General features: G+C 39.9%; 1 protein-coding gene across 1 annotated transcript in view; it reads left to right on the forward strand.

Moving 5' to 3' along the window:
• HEATR6 (HEAT repeat containing 6) overlaps positions 1–20,881 on the forward strand; it is a gene marked incomplete at its 5' end in the record, with an annotated part of 44,202 nt that overhangs the window by 16,168 nt on the left and 7,153 nt on the right. Inside the window, 8 exons of the mRNA XM_082861199.1 lie at positions 2,057–2,263; positions 2,650–2,749; positions 13,075–13,430; positions 14,331–14,453; positions 15,010–15,096; positions 18,356–18,490; positions 19,311–19,433; positions 20,170–20,294. Coding sequence (XP_082717325.1) covers positions 2,057–2,263; positions 2,650–2,749; positions 13,075–13,430; positions 14,331–14,453; positions 15,010–15,096; positions 18,356–18,490; positions 19,311–19,433; positions 20,170–20,294 — 1,256 coding nt within the window. The remainder of the gene's footprint in view (positions 1–2,056; positions 2,264–2,649; positions 2,750–13,074; positions 13,431–14,330; positions 14,454–15,009; positions 15,097–18,355; positions 18,491–19,310; positions 19,434–20,169; positions 20,295–20,881) is intronic.

The following is a 20,881-nucleotide window of genomic DNA, read 5'->3' on the forward strand; positions in this document are numbered from 1 at the left end:
TTTTTATAACAACAGAGGTATATTAAACAGTGTTTAAAGGAAATAAATCAGCACTATGAGAAGTAAAATTCGATATAGTATCATATTTCCATGTAGATTTTATACCTCGATGGTAGAAAATGACTAATTTCAGTGACATTCTTTTGTTTTCATCTGTGATAGTCATGAATGCTTTTTCCCACTTTAGGTACCAAAGTTAATTGCGCTGAAAAATTTTTACTTTTGAATATTAGTTCATTTCTTTCTACAACTTGGCTTTTAATTTTATTTGGTTTGTGAGCTGTTGAAATTGTAATTTTTAATTATGTTCTAAAGAAATGGAGGTTTAGCATAACATCCGCCTTTTTTGGTTAAGACCAGCCAGCAGTCTAATCAGAGGTTGGCAGACTATGGCCTGTGGGCCCAGTCTGGCCAACTACCAGTTTTTGTATGACCTATGATCTAAGAATGGTTTTTACGCTTTCAAAACATTTTTTTAATCAAAAGAATAATATTTTGTGACATGTAAAATTTATATGAAATTCAGATTTCACTGTCCATAAGTAAAATTTTATTTGAACACAGTCACATTTATTTCTTTGTACAGTGTCTGTGCTCCCATAGCAGAGTTGAGTGGTCGCAACAAAGACTCTGTGGCCTGCGAAGTCTAGACCATAAAATTTGTGCTACTGGTGCTTTATGGAAAAGGGTTGCTAGCACCTCATCTGAGTTCTTGGACCAGCTGACTTGTGCACGAGCTCTCTCTCTGTCTCTTTGTCTCTCTGACACACACTTTCCTAATACATTGTCAACTTCCTGCCTTCCTTAAGTGATTATGTCCAAAGACTCATACTACTATACTACAAATTTGTTCTCAAAGCAATAAATCTTTAGTTTTTTGTTTATAATTCCATTCTACGAAAAGCATGCAGAAATGATTTATTTCTTGGTAATTTTGAGATAACAGTTGAAGATTTTCTGGAAAACCTTTTCACACCAAACTCAGATATGCTTCATATTGAGTAAATACTTAGATTAGATCCTAGAATTATAATGTTGATTCCTTGCTTTTTAAATATCTGACTGAAAGGTTTAATTGACATTTTGGGGTGAGCTGGCCAAAGAGGGTATAGTATTATTTCATATTAGTAGTCCTGCATTTATCACCTACATTCCATTTTGGTTAAATTGGCTTTCTTTTCCTTTCTTTTTTCTTTTCTGAGTTTTAATACTGCAAAATCATCAGAATACTAATTACAAGTAATCTTTTAACCGTATAAAGAAAATCTTAATGCAGTGGCACTATTCCTGATAGATACAGCAGTCCATTGATAAAGGTGCACATGTTTTCCTTTCTATCCATAAAGTTATATTTAATAGTATTCCTTTGAGTATCAAAGATTTTATTGCAGATTTTATTTTCTGTACCTAAGAATGTTTCTGAAAGTTGGGTCACTAATGGTGCCTGCCAAGCTGAGTATGCACAAAGTTTCTAGTATCCTGTGTAATTAATATTGAGCACTCATGGATGCTTTCATGGACCCTTTGTTGGGTCACTAATGGTGCCTGCCAAGCTGAGTATGCACAAAGTTTCTAGTATCCTATGTAATTAATATTGAGCACTCATGGATGCTTTAGGTTGGAACGTAAAGCAGAAGGTCCTCGGGAGCTTTGATATGAAACAGACCCTAGATGCGTGTAGTTTTTCCTGCCCACAGGCGGTTTGCTTTTCTCTTTTCATTTGGCTTTATGCTTTAATAAACTAGGCTTCTCATCTTTAAGTTATTTTCATGCTTGTGACATCAGGTTTTTATACTGTGGTGCAGCTTAGGCTTATTCCTTACAGTAGGAAACCCTAACAGCCATGTGATTTGAGGCTCTGTTGGTTTTTTGAAGTGTGGGGGTGGGGCGGCGCGCAGGTGGCTTAGTTCACGGCTGCTCTTAGGGCCTGGTGGATAATCACATTGCCCTCTAATTAAAGGAATCCTAAATACTTTGAAAATGAAAAACATATATATAGGAAGAAGGGGATTCGACTCCTGATTTCTAACTGATGTGCATCATCCTGAAATTTCAGACGCGTGCCTGTGCTCTGCAAGTTTTATCTGCCATCTTGGAAGGCTCAAAGCAGTTTCTTTCTGTTGCTGAAGATACCAGTGACCACAGAAGGGCTTTCACTCCCTTTTCTGTAATGATTGCTTCTAGCATTAAAGAGTTGCACAGATGTCTTTTGTTAGCTTTGGTGGCTGAATCATCCTCACAGACCCTTACTCAGATAATTAAGGTAAATGTGCCAAGTTATCGGTGAGTTAACAGAGGCAGTTTCTTTCTTTTTGCATAATGTTTATATTGCCCAAAAGTGAATTGACAAGAATATAACTAAGTAGTAATTTTATTAAAGATATCCTGTTTGGAAGTCTGTTTCTACTTGTCTGATCATACCTACAATCTCTGTATGTACACCTAAATGTTTTACTAAAAATACTGCTTTATCTTTAGTATTAAGTTGGACCAATGAGAATACAAGTGCTATTCCCCCTGAAAAAAAAAAAACAAAAGGACTAATTTTTAAATAAGTATAAAGACTTTTTAAATTAAAGGCTCTAAAATTTTGTCTCTATGCTGTGACTATATCAGGCCCACTGATGAGCTCTTCTTTGTGTTTTGCAGTGCCTTGCAAACTTAGTATCAAATTCACCTTATAACCGTCTGAAACTCAGCCTGCTGACCAAAGTCTGGAACCAGATAAAGCCTTATATCCGCCACAAAGGTTGGTGGTAGTTTGAAACTGATTGCTTCTTTATATCAACCAGATCTAGATTATTAGTTTTTAAAAAATAGAGCATTTTTATAGCTCTAAGATATCTCTGTTTATTCTCCTCAAATTTGGGGGGGGAATCAACTATTGCTAGAACCCCACTTTTGACCTCTAAAGCCCCAGTGGACACCACTGGAAAGAAGTGACCTGGAGAATTAACTGTAAAGTTTAATGCCTCTTCAATGCATCAGTGCAGTGACCAGAGTATCCCTTTAGAATTGAGATTGAGCAAAATCCCAGGGGGTCCCACTCTAGTATGTAATAGTTCATATCCTTTAGATATAAGTAGAGGATGGATGGACAGTCAGATAGACAGACATTATCCTCATTTTGGAAGGAAGAAGTGGAATATAAAACCTAACTTCTTTAACATTAACTTCTCTGGAGTTCAGATAAAATTTCAGAACCTCAAATCTTCACTAACTACAGTCTTATTTCTTATTTCCTGACTTCTACATATATATGTGTTGCCTTTAGAAGACTTGTTTTTCTTTTGGTTGCAAGCTTCAGGATCAGACCACATTCTGTTGAGTTCTTAGTCAGAATTGTAGAACTTGAAGAAGGCACGGATGTTTTTGTGCCATCGTGGGAGATGTTCTGGACCCAGTGTCAGTCTGCAGCTCACTCCCATTTTTGCCACTGCATAGTCATGACCTTCTCTGAACCCTAATTTCCTCCTAACAGGAAGGTCTATGCCTACCTCATAAGATTTTTATGAGGTTTAAATGAGATAATGGTATGTAAATATGTAAACAAAGTCCAGTTCATCCCTTTCACCAATGTGTAAAAGGGGACCCAGGAAGGTAAATCTTGCCTTAAGATTGCTTATCACTTTAGTTGCAGAAGTAAGATTAAGACAGCCCAAGTCTTCTGGCTCAGTCCCCTGCTCATTCCACTGCACTAGCTTTTCTTCATCTGCAAACTGAGGGGAGTGAACCATGTCTCAAAGGTCCCTTTCAAGTATCTGACTTTGTCCTCCAGCAACCTTTTATTATTAAACTGTTCAAACCCACAGAAAATTTGTACTATTGTACAGTGAGCACCTGTTACCTCTACCTAGACTTAACAGTTGTTAACACTGTCATATTTGTTTTCTCTCTCTCTCTACATATATGTATCAGTGTGTATATGTGTACGTGTGTGTGTTTATATGCATATTTTGGTCTATGTGTACGTATTTATATAGACTTTCTTCCATTGAATCATTTGAAGGTAAATTATAGACATATTTCACCCTAAATACCACAGTATGTATCTCCCCAAAATAAAGACAATCTCCAAAAAACACAATACCATTCTCACACCTAAGAAAATTACATTGATTCCATAGTATTATCTAATGTCTAGTCCACATTTAGATTTCCTCATGTGTCCCCAAAAGTCTTTTATAGCTTTTTTAAAAAAACCTGGGTTCATTCAAGGTTCATGCGTGATATTTAGTTTTTATGTCACTTTAGCCTTTTAAACTTTTTTTTTTAATTGAAGTATAGTTAGCATTATGTTCAGGTGAACATAATGATTCAACATTTAAATACATCACAAGTGATCACCACGGTAAGTTCTAGTAGCTAGCCATCTCTCACAATACAAAATTACTACAGTATTATTGACTATATTCCTCATGTTGTATATTATATCCCTGTGACTTAATTATTTTATGACTGGAAGTTTGTAACCTCTTAATCCCTTTCACCTATTTCATGCATGCCCTAACCTCCTCTGGCAACCACCAATTTGCTCTCTGTATCTGTAAGTCTGTTTCTGTTTTGTTTGTTCATTTGTTTTGTTTTTTAGATTCCATGTATAAGTGAGATTATGCAGTATTTGTCTCTGTCTGACTTATTTAACTTAGCATAATACCCTCTAGTTCCATCCATGTTGTTGGAAATGGCAAGATTTCATTTTTTTTTTAATAAATTTATTTATTTTTGGCTGCATTGGGTCTTCATTGCTGCATGCGGGCTTTCTCTAGTTGCGGCGCCCTGGCTTCTCATTGCAGTGGCTTCTCTTGTTGTGGAGCACAGGCTCTAGGCCCATGGCTTCAGTAATTGTGGCACATGGGCTCAGTAGTTGTGGCTCGTGGGCTCTAGAACACAGGTTCAGTAGTTGTGGGGCACAGGCTTAGTTGCTCTGCGACATGTGGGATCTTCCCGGACCAGGGCTTGAACCCATGACCCCTACATCGGCAGGCGGATTCTTAACCACGGCGCCACCAGGGAAGTCCTTTTTTTATGGCTGAGTAATATTCCATTGTATACATATGCCACATCTTTTTTATCCACTTAGGTTGGGCATTTAGGTTGTTTCCATATCTTGGCTATTGTAAATAATGCTGCAGTGAACATTGGGGTGCATATATCAAATCAGTGTTTTTGTTTTCTTTGAGTGAATACCCAGAAGTGGAATTGCTAGATCATATGGTAGTTCTGTTTTTAATTTTTGAGGCACCTCCATACTGTTTTCCATGGTGGCTGCACCAATTTACATTCCTGCCAACAGTACATGAGGGTTCCCTTTTCTTCACATCCTTGCCAACACTTGTTTCTTGTCTTTTTGATTATAGCCATTATGACAGATGTGAGGTGATATCTCATTGTGCTTTTGATTTCCCTGATGATTAGTGGTGATTAGTAATGTTGAGCATCTTCTCATGTTTTTCTTGGCCATTTGTATGTCTTCTTTGGAGAAAGGGCTGTTCAGGCTCTCTGACCATTTTTTAATGGGATTGGTTTTTTTTGTTACAGAGTTGTATGATTTCCTTTTTAAGAAATATATATATATGTGTATATATATATACACACACACACACACACACACACACGTGGATATATCATTGGCAAATATCTTTTCCCATTAAGTAGATTGCCTTTTCATTTTATTAAAGATTTCTTCCACTGCGTAAAAGCTTATTAGTTTGATGTAATCCCACTTACTTATTTTTGCTTTTGTTTCCCTTGCCTGAGGAGACAAATCCAAAAAAATACCTCTAAGACTGGCATCAAAGAGTGTACTACCTGTGTTTTCTTCTAGATGTTTTATGGTTTCAGGTCTTATGTTTAAGTCTTAAACCCATTTTTTATTTGTTTTTGTATATGATACAAGAAAATGGTCCAGTTTCACTCCTTTGCATGTAGCTATCCAGGTTTCCCAACACCATTTATTGAAGGCGCTGTCTTTTCTCCATTACATGTTTTTGCTGCCATTGTCATAGATAAATTGACCATATAAGTGTGGGTTTATCTCTGTGCTCTCTATTCTGTTTTGATTACTGCAGTGTTGTAGTATAGTTTGAAATCAGGGCATGTGAAATCTCCAGCTTTGTTCTTTTTTCTCAAGATTGCTTTGGCTATTTGGGGTCTTTGGTAGTTCCCTACAAGTTTTAGGATTATTGGTTCTAGTTCTGTGAAAAATGCCGTGGGTATTTTGATGGTGAGTGCATTGAACGTGTAGATTGCTTTGGGTAGTAAGGACATTTTAACAGTATTGATTCTTCCAGTCCATAAGCATGGTATATGTATCTTTCCATTAATTTGTGTTGTCTTCAACTTCTTTCATCAGTGTCTTATAGTTTTCAGAATACAGGTCTTTCACCTTCTTGGCTAAATTTATTCTTAGGTATTTTATTTTTTTGATGCAATTGTAAATGGCATTGTTTTCTTAATTTCTTTCTCTGATGGATTGTTATTAGTGAATAGAAATGCAACAGATTTCTGTATATTAATTTTATGCAACTTTACTGAATTCATTTATTAGTTCTAATAGTTTTTTTGGTGGAGTCTTTGGGGTTTTCTATATATAGTATCATGTCATCAGTGACAGTTTTACTTCTTCCTTTCCAATTTGGATGCCTTTTATTTCTTTTTCTAGTCTGATTGCTGTGTCTAGGACTTCCAATACTACATTGAGTAGAAGTGTCAAGAGTGGGCATCCTTGTCTTGTTCCTGACCTTAGAGGAAATGCTTTCAGCTTTTCACTGTTGAGTATGTTAGCTGTGGGTTTGTCATATATGGCCTTTATTATGTTGAGGTATGTTCCCTCTGTATCCACTTTGTTGAGGGGTTTTAGCATAAAGGGATGTTGAATTTTGTCAGAAGCTTTTTCTGCATCTGTTGAGATGATATATGATTTTTACTGTTCATATTGTTAATGTAGTGTATCAGGTTGATTGATCTGCAGATATTGAATCATCCTTGTATCCCTGAGGTAAATCCCATTTGATCATGATGTATGATCCTTTTAATGTATTGCTGACTTTGGTTTGCTAATATTTTGTTGAGGATTTTTGCATCTGTGTTCATCAGGGATATTGGCCTGTAATTTTCTTCCTTTGTAGTGTCTTTGTCTGGTTTTACTGTCAGGGTAATGCTGGCCTCGTAGAATGAATTTGGAAATTGAATTCTCTTCAGTTTTTTGGAATAGTGTGAGAACAGTTGATATTAAGTCTTCTTTAAATGTTTGGTAGAATTCATCTGTGAAGCCATCTGGTCCTGGACTTTTGTTTTGGGGGAGTTTTTTTGATTACTGATTTAATTTCATTACTTGGTCTGTTTCAGTAATTGGTCTGTTCAGATTTTCTCTTTCTTTCTGATTCAGTCTTGGAAAGATGGTATGTTTTTAGAAATTTATCCATTTCTTCTAGGTTGTCCAATTTGTTGGCATATAACTGTTTATAGTAATCTCTTATGATCTTTTTATACTTCTGTGGTGTTGGTTGTATCTCCTCTTTCATTTCTGATTTTATTGATATGGGCCCTCTATTTTTCTTGATGAGTCTGGCTGAAGATTTATCAATTCTCTTTATCTTTTCAGAGAACCAACTTTTAGTTTCATTGATCTTTTTTTCTTTTTTTTTTTTTAAGTATCTCTTTCCACTCTGATCCTTACTTTCCCCTTTGAGTTTTGTTTTTCTTTTCTTAGGTTCCTTTAGGTATGAGGTTAGATTGTTTATTTGAGGTTTTTCTTGTTTCCTGAAGTAGGCCCTATTGCTACAAACTTCCCTCTAAGAGCTGCCTTTGTTGTGCCCTACAGATTTTGAAACACTGTGTTTCCATTTTCATTTGTCTCAATGTATTTTTTTATTTCCTCTTTGATTTTTTTCAGTGACCTATTGGTTGTTTAGTAGCATGTTGTTTAGACTCCACTTGTTTGTGTTTTTTCCAGTGTTTTATAGTTGATTTCTAGTCTCATAGGATTTTGGTCTGAAAAGATGCTTGGTATGATTTTAGTCTTCTTAAATTTATCGAGACTTGCTTTGTGGCCTAACATGTGATCTATCCTGGAGAATGTTCCACATGCACTTGAAAAGAATGTGTATCCTGCTGGTTTTGGGTGGAATGTTCTCTCTATATATATCTGTTAAGTCAGGGTAGTATAATGTGTCCTTTAAGGCCAGTGTTTCCTTAAACACATTGTTTCCTTCTGTATGGATGACCTATCCATTGATATAAGTGGGGTGTTAAAGTCCTTACTATTATATTACTGTCAGTATCTCCTCATGTCTGTTAATATTTGCTTTATGTATTTAGCTGTTCCTATGTGGGGTGCACATACATTTACAAGTGTTTAATCTTCTTGTTGGATTGATCTCTTTATCATTATGTAATGCACTTTTTTGTCTTTTGTTACAGTCTTTGATTTAAAGTCTTTTTTTTAACATCTTTATTGGAGTATAATTGCTTTACAATGTTGTGTTAGTTTCTGCTGTATAACAAAGTGACTCAGCTATATGTATACATATATTCCCATATCCCCTACCTCTTGCGTCTCTCTCCTACCCTCCCTATCCCACCCCTCTAGGTGGTCACAAAGCACTGAGCTGATCTCCCTGTGCTATGCAGCTGCTTCTCATTAGCTATCTATTTTACATTTGGTAGTGTATATATGTCAGTGCTCCTCTCTCACTTCGTCCCAGCTTACCCTTCCCCCTCCCCGTGTCCTCTCTACGTCTGCGTCTTTATTCCTGTCCTGCCCCTAGGTTCATCAGAACCTTTTCTTCTCTTTTAGATTCCATATATATGCGTTAGCATACAGTATTTGTTCTTCTCTTTCTGACTTACTTCACTCTGTATGACAGACTCTAGGTCCATCCACCTCACTAGAAATAACTCAATTTCATTTCTTTTTATGGCTGAGTAATATTCCATTGTATATATGTGCCACATCTTCTTTATCCATTCATCTGTCAATGGACACTTAGGTTGCTTCCATGTCCTGGCTATTGTAAATAGTGCTGCAGTGAACATTGTGGTACATGTAAAGTCTATTTTGTCTGATATAAATATTACTACCCCAGCTTTGTTTTCATTTGCATGGAGTATCTTTTTCCATCCTCTCACTTTCAATTTCTGTGTGTCTTTAAATCTGAAGTGAGTCTCTTGTAGGTAGCATATATATGGGTCTTGCTTTTTTATCCATTCAGCCACCTTATGTCTTTTGATTGGAGCATTTAGTCCATTTTCATTTAAAGTAACTTTTGATGGTTATGTACTTACTGCCTTTTTGTTATATGTTTTCTGGTTATTTTTGTTGTTTTTCTCTGTTCCTTTCCTCTTCTCTTGCTCTCTTGTGATTTAACGACTTTCTTGAGTGTTACGTTTGTACAGTAAGTCCCCTACATACGAACGAGTTCCATTCTGAGAACACGTTCGTAAGTCCAATTTGATCATAAGTCAAACACTTAGCCTAGGTACACAACTAACACAATTGGCTATATAGTACTGTACTGTAATAGGTTTATAATATTAATACATAAAAAACAAACACAAAAAATGAAACATTTTTAATCTTACAGTACTTTGAAAAGTACAGTAGTACAGTATAATGGCTGGCCTACAGGGGCTGGCATCGAGTGAACAGGCAAGAAGAGTTACTGACTGGAGGAGGGAGTGGAGGTGGCAGATGGTAGAGCTGAAGGATCGTCAGCTATAGGAGGTGGAGGGCAAGCTGCTATTTTACTCATGCCTGACATTGATGGAATGCATGTTTGCATCTTTGAAAGTTCACAACTTGAAGGTTCATATGTAGGGGACTTACTGTATTCCTTTCTCTTTGTTTTTTGAGTTAATCTAGTATTGTTTTATGATTTGTGGTTACCATGAGGTTATTATATAACAACCTGGTATACAGCAGTCTATTTTAAGTTAATGGTCACTTATGTTTGAGCACATTCTAAAAGTACTACATATTTACTCCCTACCCCTATGTTTTATGTTTTTGATGTCATCTTTAACATCTTTCTGTTTTGTGTATCTCTTAACTAATTATTGTAGATATATAGGATTTTACTACTTTTGTGTTTTAACCTTCATAGTACCTATATGGTTGGTTGATCCACTACTTTTACTATATGTTTGCCTTTATAGTGAGATTTCTTTTCTTTCATAATTTTTATATTTCTACTTATAGTTTTGTGTTTTCTGTTTAAAGCGGTCCCTTTAACATTTCTTGTTAGGTCAGTTTAGTGGTGATGAACTACTTTAGTTTTTGCTTGTCTGGGAAACTCTTTATCTCTCCTTCATTTCTGAATGAGAGCCTTGCCAGAGGGAATATTCTTGGTTGTAAGGGTTTTTCTTCCTTTCAGTACTTTGAATATCTTGTGCCACTCCCTTCTGGTATGTAAAGTTTTGCTGAAAAGTCAGCTGATCATCTTCTGGGGCTCCTCCATATGTAACTAGTTGTTTTTCTCTTGCTGCTTTTAAGATTCTCTAGTTAACTTTTTTTAAAAAATAAATTTAGTTAGTTAGTTAGTTTTGGCTGTGTTGGGTCTTTGTTGCTGTGCGCAGGCTTTCTCTAGTTGCAGTGAGTGGGGGCTACTCTTCATTGCAGTGCGCAGGCTTCTCATTGCGGTGGCTTCTCTTGTTGCGGAGCACGGGCTCTAGGCATGCAGGCTTCAGTGGTTGTGGCACATGGGCTCAGTAGTTGTGGCTTGTGGGCTCTAGAGCACAGGCTCAGTAGTTGTGGCACATGAGCTTAGTTGCTCCATGGCATGTGGGATCTACCTGGGCCAGGGCTTGAACTCGTGTCCCTTGCATTGGCAGGCAGATTCTTAACCACTGTGCCACCAGGGAAGCCCTCTGACTTTTGACTTTAATTATAATGTGTCTTGGTGTGGGTCTTTTGGGGTTCATCTTGTTTGGGACTTTTTGTGATTCCTGGACTTGGATGTATGTTTCCTTTGCCAGGTTAGGAAAGTTTTCAGCCATTATTTCTTCAAAGAGATTTTCTGTCCCTGTCCCTCTCTCTTCTCCTTCTGGGACCCCTATAATGTGAATGTTAGTACACTTGATGTTGTCATAGAGGTTGCTTAAACTATCCTCATTTTTCTTATTTCTTTTTGCTTTTCCATTTGGATGATTTTCATTAGCCTGTCTTCCAGATTGCTGATCTGTTCTTCTGTATCATCTAATCTGCATTTGGTTTCCTCTAGTCTATTTCTCACTTTTGTTATTTTATTCAGCTCTGATTGGTTCTTTTTTATGTTTTCTGTCTCTGTAGAAGTTCTCACTGTGTCCCTCCATTCTTCTCCTGAGTTCAGAGAGCATTTTTATGACCATTAGTTTGAATGCTTTATCTGGAAGATTGCTTATCTCCATTTCATTTAGTTCTTTTTCTGAGGTTTAGTCCTGTTCTTTCATTTGGGACATATTTCTTTGTCTCCTCATTTTGCCTAACCCTCTGTTTGTTTCTATGTATTAGGTAGATCAGCTACATTTCCTGTTCTTGATAGAGTGGCTAAGTATAGAAGGTGTCCTGTGAGGCCCAGTAGTATGGTCCCCCCTGGTCACCAGAGCTAGGTGCTCCAGGAGTGTCTCCTGTGTGGGTTGCATGTGCCCTTTTGTTGTGGCTGGGCCATGCTCTCTGCAGGTGTGCTAGGGGGTGGGGTTGGTTCCCAGTGCAGCTGGCTGTAACTGGGGACTGCATTAGATTAGCACTAGCTGGGTGGAATCCACAGGTGAACTCAGGGCGGGTTGAGTGATGCTAGTAAATTAGATGGGGAGATTCAGAACTGGTGACCGCCTGGGAATTCCCTGGCAGTCCAGTGGTTAGGACTCAGTGCTTTCACTGCTGTGGCCTGGGTTGGATCCCTGGTCAGGTAATTGAGATCCTGCAAGCTGTGTGGTGCAGCCAAAAAAAAAACTGGTGCCTGCCAGTGCCTGGCCACCTAGGTAGAAAGGGAGACAAAGAAAAAAAATTTTGAAGTGGCACTCGCCAGCTCCTCAGTACCTCTTGGTGACACGCCTTAATATTAGTCAATGAATCTATTAGTCAGTGAATCTCCTTCCCATATGATCAGGCACTTTTCAAACTGCTGTCTGTGTGCCAGGACCTGGAGTGACTGAGTTTTTGTGCACAGCCTTTTAGAGTGGATTCTTAATTCTCTGCAGCCCTCTGGCTCTCTCTTGGATGTAAGCCCTTCTGGTTTCCAAAGCCAGACATTATGGGGGTTCATCTACCTGATGCATGTCCCCTGGGCTGGGGAGCCCAATGTGGGGTTCAGAGCCGACCTCTGAGGCTGTGAAATCCCTCCTGCCTGTGGTCCACAGCAGTGGGGGTGTAGGTCCCTGCCAGACCGTGTCTCTGCCCCTCCTACTTGTCTCAATGTGGCTTTTTTTTCCCTTTTATCCCTAGTTATGGAAAATCTTCTCTGCTAGTCTTTCGGTCATTCTCAGAGATAGTTGCTCTCTATGCAGTTGTAATTTTCCTGTCCATGGGAGGAGAGAGCCCAACATCTTACTACAGTGCCATCTTGTCCTGCCTCCTCACTTTAGTCTTTTTGACTCTAGTAGTCTGTGGCCCTTTTTCTTTCTTTTATGATACTGATTTTGGAAGGGTCCAAGCCAGTTGTCTTATAGTATGTCGTATACTCTCAGTTTTCTGGGGTTTTTTTTTGGCAGTACACGGGCCTCTCACTGTTGTGGCCTCTCCCGTTGCGGAGCACAGGCTCCGGACGCGCAGGCTCAGCGGCCATGGCTCACGGGCCCAGCTGCTCCGCGGCATGTGGGATCTTTCTGGACCGGGGCATGAACCCGCATCCCCTGCATCGGCAGGCGGACTCTCAACTGCTGCGCCACCAGGGAAGCCCTACTCTCAGTTTGTTGGGTATTTTCTTTACAGTGTTAACTTACACTTCTGTCCCATAAACTGGAAGTTAGGTCTAGAGGTTTAATTAGATTCAGGTTAAACAAAGAAGCCATAATTCTTAATTGCCTGCAGAGATAGTTATGATCCTTATGGTAACTGTTCCTATGGTGATAGTTTCTTTTTGATTCCTTTGACAGATGTTAATGTTCGTGTGTCCAGTCTTACACTATTGGGGGCCATAGTGTCCACTCACGCACCTTTACCTGAAGTCCAGCTACTTTTACAACAGCCCTGTTCTTCTGGACTCAGCAATAGCAATTCAGCCACTCCTCACGTCAGTCCTCCTGATTGGTGGAAGAAAGGCCTTTCAGGACCCTTTCTGGAAGAAGCCACAGTTAGCTCACCAAAGGTGTCTTCAGAGCCCTGCTGGCTCATTCGACTTTGCATTTCCATTGTTGTTCTGCCCAAGGAAGATGCCTGTTCAGGTAGTGATGCTGGCTCCACAGGAGGAAGCACCTATGAGCCATTCCCCTTGCGACTGGAGGCCTTACAGGTAGGAGGTTTCATTTCCTCATCTCTGAAATGGAAGTAATCATTCATTCTTCATGGGGTGACTACTTCCTGAGGAGTAAGTCTGTGAAAATAAGGCCAAACCAAGCAGTGTGTCATTGGTGTTAGTGGGAGTTGTGTGTGAATTCACACTTTAGGTGTGAATGCTTTGTTTCTTGTTTTGTTTGGGGGAGAGTAGGTTGGGGGGGGGATTGGTTGTAAAACATCACATTCGTCCCCTTTTGTTGCAAGCCATTTTAGTCACCTCAGGTATTATGTGGCAGGTCAGTATAATAGATTATATAATAATTCTGAAGGAAGTTGTAGAGTTAATCTTTGATTTCTGCATCTGAAAGTTAAATAAATGTTTAATTTTCTATAAATTTCTCTTTGGTATTATATCTGTTTAGAGACAACAAAGTATTTGCTCCTTCAAAGGAAGAAAACCACCCTAGATTAAAGTATTTGTTTTTCTGTAATATTTTAAAAATACTAAAATATTTGTTTTTTCTGTACACCCTAGATTAAAGTATTTGTTTTTTGGTCCTAGGGTCTGCTAATTATCTGGTTAATATTGAACATGTCCTTTAACCTCTTTAACCTTTAACTTTTTCAGTCTTAGTTTCTTCAGCTGAAATACTCAATAAATACCTACCAGTAGATAAATTGTTCCCAGGCTTAAGTGTGATAATATTGATAATCTAAATGAAACACATTTTGTAAATTATAAAGCACCATAAAATTTTATGATATACTTCATTGAAGATTATGGTGGTTCTTCATTTCATTAACATCAGATTTCAGCCCCTTGTTGAGTGTGAGTGATTTCTGAAATATTGAAACACTTCTGGATATTGCAGTCCTGCATTCAGGTCTTGGGGTTAATCCCCTGTTTTCTTTGCAGGTGTTGGCTCATCTGGCAAGGGGCTACTTTTCAATGACTCAGGTCTACTTGATGGAGCTTGGAGAGGTGATTTGCAAGTGCCTGGGGGAGGCAGATCCATCTGTCCAGCTTCATGGAGCAAAGGTAATTTTCATTAAAAGCCCTGTGCGTCAGGGAGCACAACTTGGTGCTCTGTGGTGACCTAGATGGGTGGATGGGGGTGGGTGGGAGGGGTATCCAGGAGGGAAGAGATATATGGATACATATAGATGATTTACTTAATTGTACAGTGGAAACTGACACAACATTGTACAGCAGCTATACCCCAATTTTAAAGAAGAAAAAAAAAGCTGTGTGCTTTTTTCTTCTCTTCCTTTTATGTTCTTCCCTCATCTGCATGTCCATCAATTCTGAGTTTCTTTAGGAGGTTTCAGGTAGGCAAGTGATATCAATACATTCCTCTATTTTCAGCTCTACATGTAAACCCAAAGAACTGATTTGATAATAAATTAAAAATATATAGTTGGTGATTTTGCTTCTGGAAAGAATGCCTCTGAGATAGCAGTTTCTGAGAAAAGAAAGAAAATCAGTTGGAAATTACTTTTCCCCTTGATTTGAGGTAATCTCCAAACTGAAGTGGCTTTTTACCTCCATGGTTCTAATATTCATCTCTGATAATCTATTTCTTTTATCTTGGCAGCTTCTGGAAGAACTGGGTACAGGCTTAATACAACAGTATAAACCAGATTCTTCCATAGCACCTGATCAGAGAGTGCCAGTCAGCTTGGTAGGTAAATGTATATTCATGGTTTTCTCTTTTCTTAGTGCTTCAGTCAGTTTTATTTTGAGGCTCAGTGATAAAGTGGCGTAGAGAGTATGGTTTCTTCCAATATCAGAAATTATGGTTTATAATCTAGGATGAATAGGTTTTATTTGCATTTCAGTTTATTTGCAGTTTAGTGTGTGGTAAGATTATGTGTAACATACAGCCAGTAATGGAAGAACCAGTTTTTTGGGTTTTTTTTCCCCCACAAAACCTAGTTTGGTTACACAGTGTGCCCAAGAGACAGACTAGAATGGTGGGAAGAGCCCAAGATTTGGAATCAGAAGGCATGGAATTAAACCACTTAATGAATATGTGACTATGAGCATAGTTTCCTTGTTGTAAAGAGGAGTAAAAATCCTTAACTCATTGGACTTTTGGAAGATTGAATGAGATGTGAAGACTCTGGCAAATAGTAGATGCTCAGTGAGTCTTAATTCCCTTAGCCCCTCCCTGCCGGGGCCCTCCCCCTTATTCCCGTTCATTTCTGTGGTCTGAGCTTGTGTGTGTTGCCCCACACTGTGCCAGTTATTCTTTGGAGGAGGAACATGTGAGCCCATAAAAAAAACCTTCTACTTAGTGCCAAAAACCAAATCAACTCAACATTAGGGATGTTTTCTCCCTCTGCCCTCCTCATCCTGCCTATTCTCTTTCTCTTCACAATTTCCATCACCCTAGGTGGAATGATAGAATTAAGAATGTCTAGCTTGGGCTTCCCTGGTGGCACAGTGGTTAAGAATCCACCTGCCAATGCAGGGGACACAGGTTCGAGCCCTGGTCCGGGAAGATCCCACATGCTGCGGAGCAACTAAGCCCATGCGCCACAACTACCGAGCCTGCGCTCTAGAGCCCGTGAGCCACTACTACTGAGCCCGTGCACCACAACTACTGAAGCCCGCGTGCCTAGAGCCCGTGCTCCACAACAAGAGAAGCCACCACGAGACGCCCCCGCTCGCCACAACTAGAGAAAGCCCGTGCGCAGCAGCGAAGACCCAATGCAGCCAAAAATAAATAAATTTCAAAAAAAGAATGTCTAGCTCTAGTCCCTTCCCTAGACTGCCACTAAAACTGAAATGTCACTGTTTGTGGGGAGTTGCGTTGTGCTTTGCTATCAGACAGACCTGGGTTTAATCCACACTTCTCCCCTTGTTCCAAGTGACTTTGAGCAAGACTCTTTTTTTCCTTTTTTTAAAAATAAATTTATTTATTTTTATTTTTGCCTGCGTTGGGTCTTTGTTGCTGCACGCAGGCTTTCTCTAGTTGCACTGAGCGGGGGCTACTCTTTGTTGTGGTGCCTGGACTTCTCATAGCAGTGGCTTCTTGTTGCAGAGCACGGGCTCTAGGTGCGTGGGCTTCAGTAGTTGTGGCACGCGGGCTCAGTAGTTGTGGTTCGCGGCCTCTAGAGTGCAGGTTCGGTAGTTGTGGCGCACAGGCTTAGTTGCTTCGCGGCATGTGGGATCCTCCCAGACCAGGGCTTGAACCCGTGTCTCCTGCGTTGGCAGGCGGATTCTTAACCACTGCGCCACCAGGGAAGCCCTGAGCAAGACTCTTAACTGTTCGCACTTAAGTGTTGTTTCATATGTAAAAAAGGGGTATACTTTCTGTATTACTAATCTGTTGAGTGATAAATTATCCTAAACACTTTGCAACTTAAAACCATATCCTACATTTATTCTCTCACATAGTTTCTGTGGACCAGGAATTGAGGGCAGCTTACCTGATGGTTCTGCCTCAGGTCTCATGAGGCTGCAGCCAGGATGCTGGCAGGGACTGCAGTCAGCTGAATTTGATGGGGGTTGGAGGAGCTCCTTCAAGGTGGCGCGATCACTCGCATACCTTGCACGTTAGTGCTGGCTGATGGCAGATCTCACTCAGTTCCTTCCCGTGAGGACCTCTCCAGAGGGCTGCTCGAGTGTTCTCCTGACAAGGCAGCTGGCCTCCCTTATAGCAAATGAATCGAGAGTGAGCAAAACAGAGCTGTAGGATTTTTATAACCTAGTTTCAGAAGTTCTGCACTGTCATTCCCACAATACCCCATTAGTTCCACAGGTCAGCCTTAGTCAGTGTGGGAGCGGATGGCCTCCTGAACATTAGGAGGTGAGAATCACTGTGGGCCATCTTGGAGGCTGGCAACCACACCTGTCCACATTCTTCTGGTTTGGGGCAGGAGGACCCAGATTGGGTGTCCAGGAGCTAGGATTGTGGGGCGAAAGAATTGGTGTGTGAGTGCATGGCAAAACTGAGGACTAAGTCCATGGGGCAGGAAATGGAGACACCAAATCCCCAGACAGATTTGCACATGGGGCATGAAATCCCAGGGTTTTTATAAAGCATGGGAAGGAGACTGTTAAAGGTACTCTGCAGATGCCTACCTTGAGGGGCATTGAAGTGAGAAAATTCGTCAAAGTGCTGAAAACAGAGCCTGTTGTTAAATTTAAGAATCTCCACTGTACATCCGGCACTGTGCTAGAGACTTTACACAGTCGTACATTTTATTATCACACAAACTGTGCCAAGTAGATCTCTTTGTCCTGTTTTACTGAAGAGGAACCAAAGCTTAGACGGTTCAGTGACTTGCCTGAGGCTGCAGAGACAGGAAGCAGAAGCTGAAGGGCTAACTCCACCCCAGCTCCTGCTCTGGATCCCGTGCTCCTTGCACTCGGGCACATGGCCTCTGGGCTGCTCTGGGACCCCGACCCTTGTGCCCTCGAGGTTTGAAAGAGCCCTGGCTGGGTGTCATTTGATCTGATTCTCGACCAGCTCTGCTGCCCACTAGCAAGTTACGTTATCTCTCTCTGCCTCAGTTTCCTGGTGTGAAAATGGAGATAAGGATATATTCTTCATTTAGTTGGGCTGAAGATTAAAATGAGTAGATATGTGTAAAACACTTAGAACAATGCCTGGCGTATGGGAAGCTCTCTGAGAAACAGCTGCTGCTGCTGTTACTGCTATCCTCATCTTCATCTTCCTCCCAGTATCATCATCACTACTGCCTTACTGTACCACACTGTAGTTTCCTAATGAATGAAATGGAAGCATTGAATTAGTTGTTTTCTAAAGTTCCTTTCATTGCTGTGGAAGAAGTACTAGTAAAAGTATTTATAGTAAGCTACTACGTTAAGGAAAAACTTTTCATCACTGTGGTTACTAGTGGTAGTCTTAGTGTCTAGCTGGTTCCACTGTTGTCTCTTGGGCTGCAGTTGTTACTGTGCCTCTGTTCCAGGTGGTGATGTTCTGGACTGTGATGCTGAATGGTCCTTTACCCAGAGCCCTGCAGAATTCAGAGCATCCGACTCTGCAGGCGAGCGCCTGTGATGCCCTGTCTTCCATCTTGCCAGAAGCCTTCAGCAATCTGCTGGTAACCTTAGGGGTGTTTTATCTTCTTTAATTTGTGACTCTGAGCATGAGAGCATGAGTTTGATTTTGACTGTTTTTCATTTTGAACCGGTATTCAGCATTATCTCTGAGGAGAAGGTGCATGTTCTGTTTGAGCGTAGGGTGAGGGCAGTGGGGAGCAGCACTGAAATCCTAATGCCTCAGAGGAGCTTTTACTCCCTGTGCGTAGAAGGCAGGGAGAGAGAAGTGAAAGTAGCAGAGGCTTTGAAGTCAGATTTCAGGAAGATTTCAAATCCAAAAGTTAGAAAATCCTAGCTCTTTGGATTTAAATCCTAGCTGGTTTAAATCTCAGCTCTTCTACCTTCTAGCTCTTTGGTTATCTTAACTTCTCTAAAAATTAGTTTTATCCCCTATAAAATGTAAATGATGTGAGTAATAACATGAAGCATGTGAAAACGCCTTGCTTGGTGCCCAGCACACATAGTGTTCAGACTGCTACTTCCTTTAATCCTTAATGGCATTTGCATCCATTCTTATTTATGTAAATTAGTTTTTATAAGGAAGGCAGCTTGACTAAAGTAGGAGAATAAAGTGACCTGACTCACGATGGTAGAGGTTAAATGTAATCACGATGCTGTGTGTCCCCCTGCCCCGAGTGGGTACTCAGATGATAACTGGATCTGAGTTGAACCTTTGTTCTCTGCCAAGTTAACCTCAAGGGCTCAGTTGTGGTCAACTCCTGAATGTGGATTCAACACAGGTGTGTCACAGTCACTTGTCGAAGGTATCGGCTCATGGCTGTTTCATTCGCACTTTTCCTTGGCCAACCTTTCTCATTGCAGAGTGACAGGCAGATCCTGTGCATCACCATGCTGCTGGGGCTGAATGACAGCAAGAACCGATTAGTGAAAGCTGCGACCTCTCGGGCCCTTGGGGTCTACGTGCTTTTTCCGTGTCTCAGACAGGTCAGAGTGAGCCTGTGTAGCTCCACTGTGCCTCTTTACAGTCCATTTTCTTACTCTCTTTGGTGGATATAGAGCTCCTGAGTTGGACAGTAAAGGAAATTAAATTGCTTTGTAATCTGGTTTCCTTAATTGCTACTAAAATATGCTACTGCCTGTAGTTCATTTGTTTTTAACGATTTTGCACACTGGCCAGGACCCTAAAACAGTAAATGTTTAAATCAATGGATAATTGGAAAAAATGAAATGGGACATTACCATACGATACTAATAATTTAGAAAACTAATAGAGTTTTTATTAACAAGGAAATAAATTTCTCCTTCACTCTTACTTGTGACCTTTATCTCTCTGAGAAGTGTGTAAGTGAACAGGATGTGTTTTGGAAATGTGTTTCATTGTCCACATCTCTTCCTGAGGTGGAAATCAAGCCAAGCTCAGAATTCATAGACAGTTGTCGCAGGCTGGGTTATAAGATGTTCACAAGAGCGAAATCTGTAGGCTCCTTGCGTGTGCATGGCACATAACCAGAATCGTGGGAGACCTTCCCCTGGGATTTTAATGAGTGTCCAAATTGTAATATATAAGAAGAAGAGTAAATAGATTGAGTAAATGGATTTTGATTTCCAAATAGAGATTTGTGGTAAAGGCTTACAGCTTTATCTGCAAATAAATTTGAGAATTTTCAAGGTAGCAGTGTGAACTCTTAAAGTGACTACAGTGTTTTGTTTTATCTTACAGGATGTCATATTTGTTGCAGACACAGCAAATGCAATATTGATGTCACTTCAAGACAAGTCTCTTAATGTCCGGGCCAAAGCAGCCTGGTCCCTAGGCAACCTGACAGACACTCTGATTGTCAACATGTAGGTGACTCAGCTCATTTCTCCTGGGTGACTTCCAAGCCTAAGGTCCCAAGAGGATATCTTTGAGCCCTATTATAAAACCAAAACCTTAGTAATGGTTGCCCTACTTTTTAAATATTGTGTTTGTATTTTTTTAAGTAATATATTCACAGGTTAAAAAAAGAATTCAAACAGTACAAGGGGGTATGCAGTATAAAGCCTTTCTCCTACCTTAATCCCCTGGTTTCCCTCCCCAGAGGCGACTGCTTTATTCATACACAAGTATCTTGCTTTTTGTCATTTAACTCTAACATATAACATGTATAAGCATTCTCCTGACTTCTACTGACTTTTTATAAATTGGTATTTATTATTACACAGTCATCACTATGTGATGATTATTTCACCATTACCCTGTAAGTGAACATTCATGTTATTTTAGGCTTTTATATGCATTGAACATTTTCGTGCATGAAATCTCTCCATTTTGAGATATTCTTTTTGGTTACATCCAAAAGAATGTGCACCTACTAGGTCAAAAGGTATAAACTCTAAGTTCTTGGTATAATCTGAACAGATTTGTGGAGCTGTTTTTATAGTTATACTGA

Source organism: Leucopleurus acutus (assembly GCF_964270905.1).
Source record: "Leucopleurus acutus genome assembly, chromosome: 19".
NCBI classification, from domain to species: domain Eukaryota; kingdom Metazoa; phylum Chordata; class Mammalia; order Artiodactyla; family Delphinidae; genus Leucopleurus; species Leucopleurus acutus.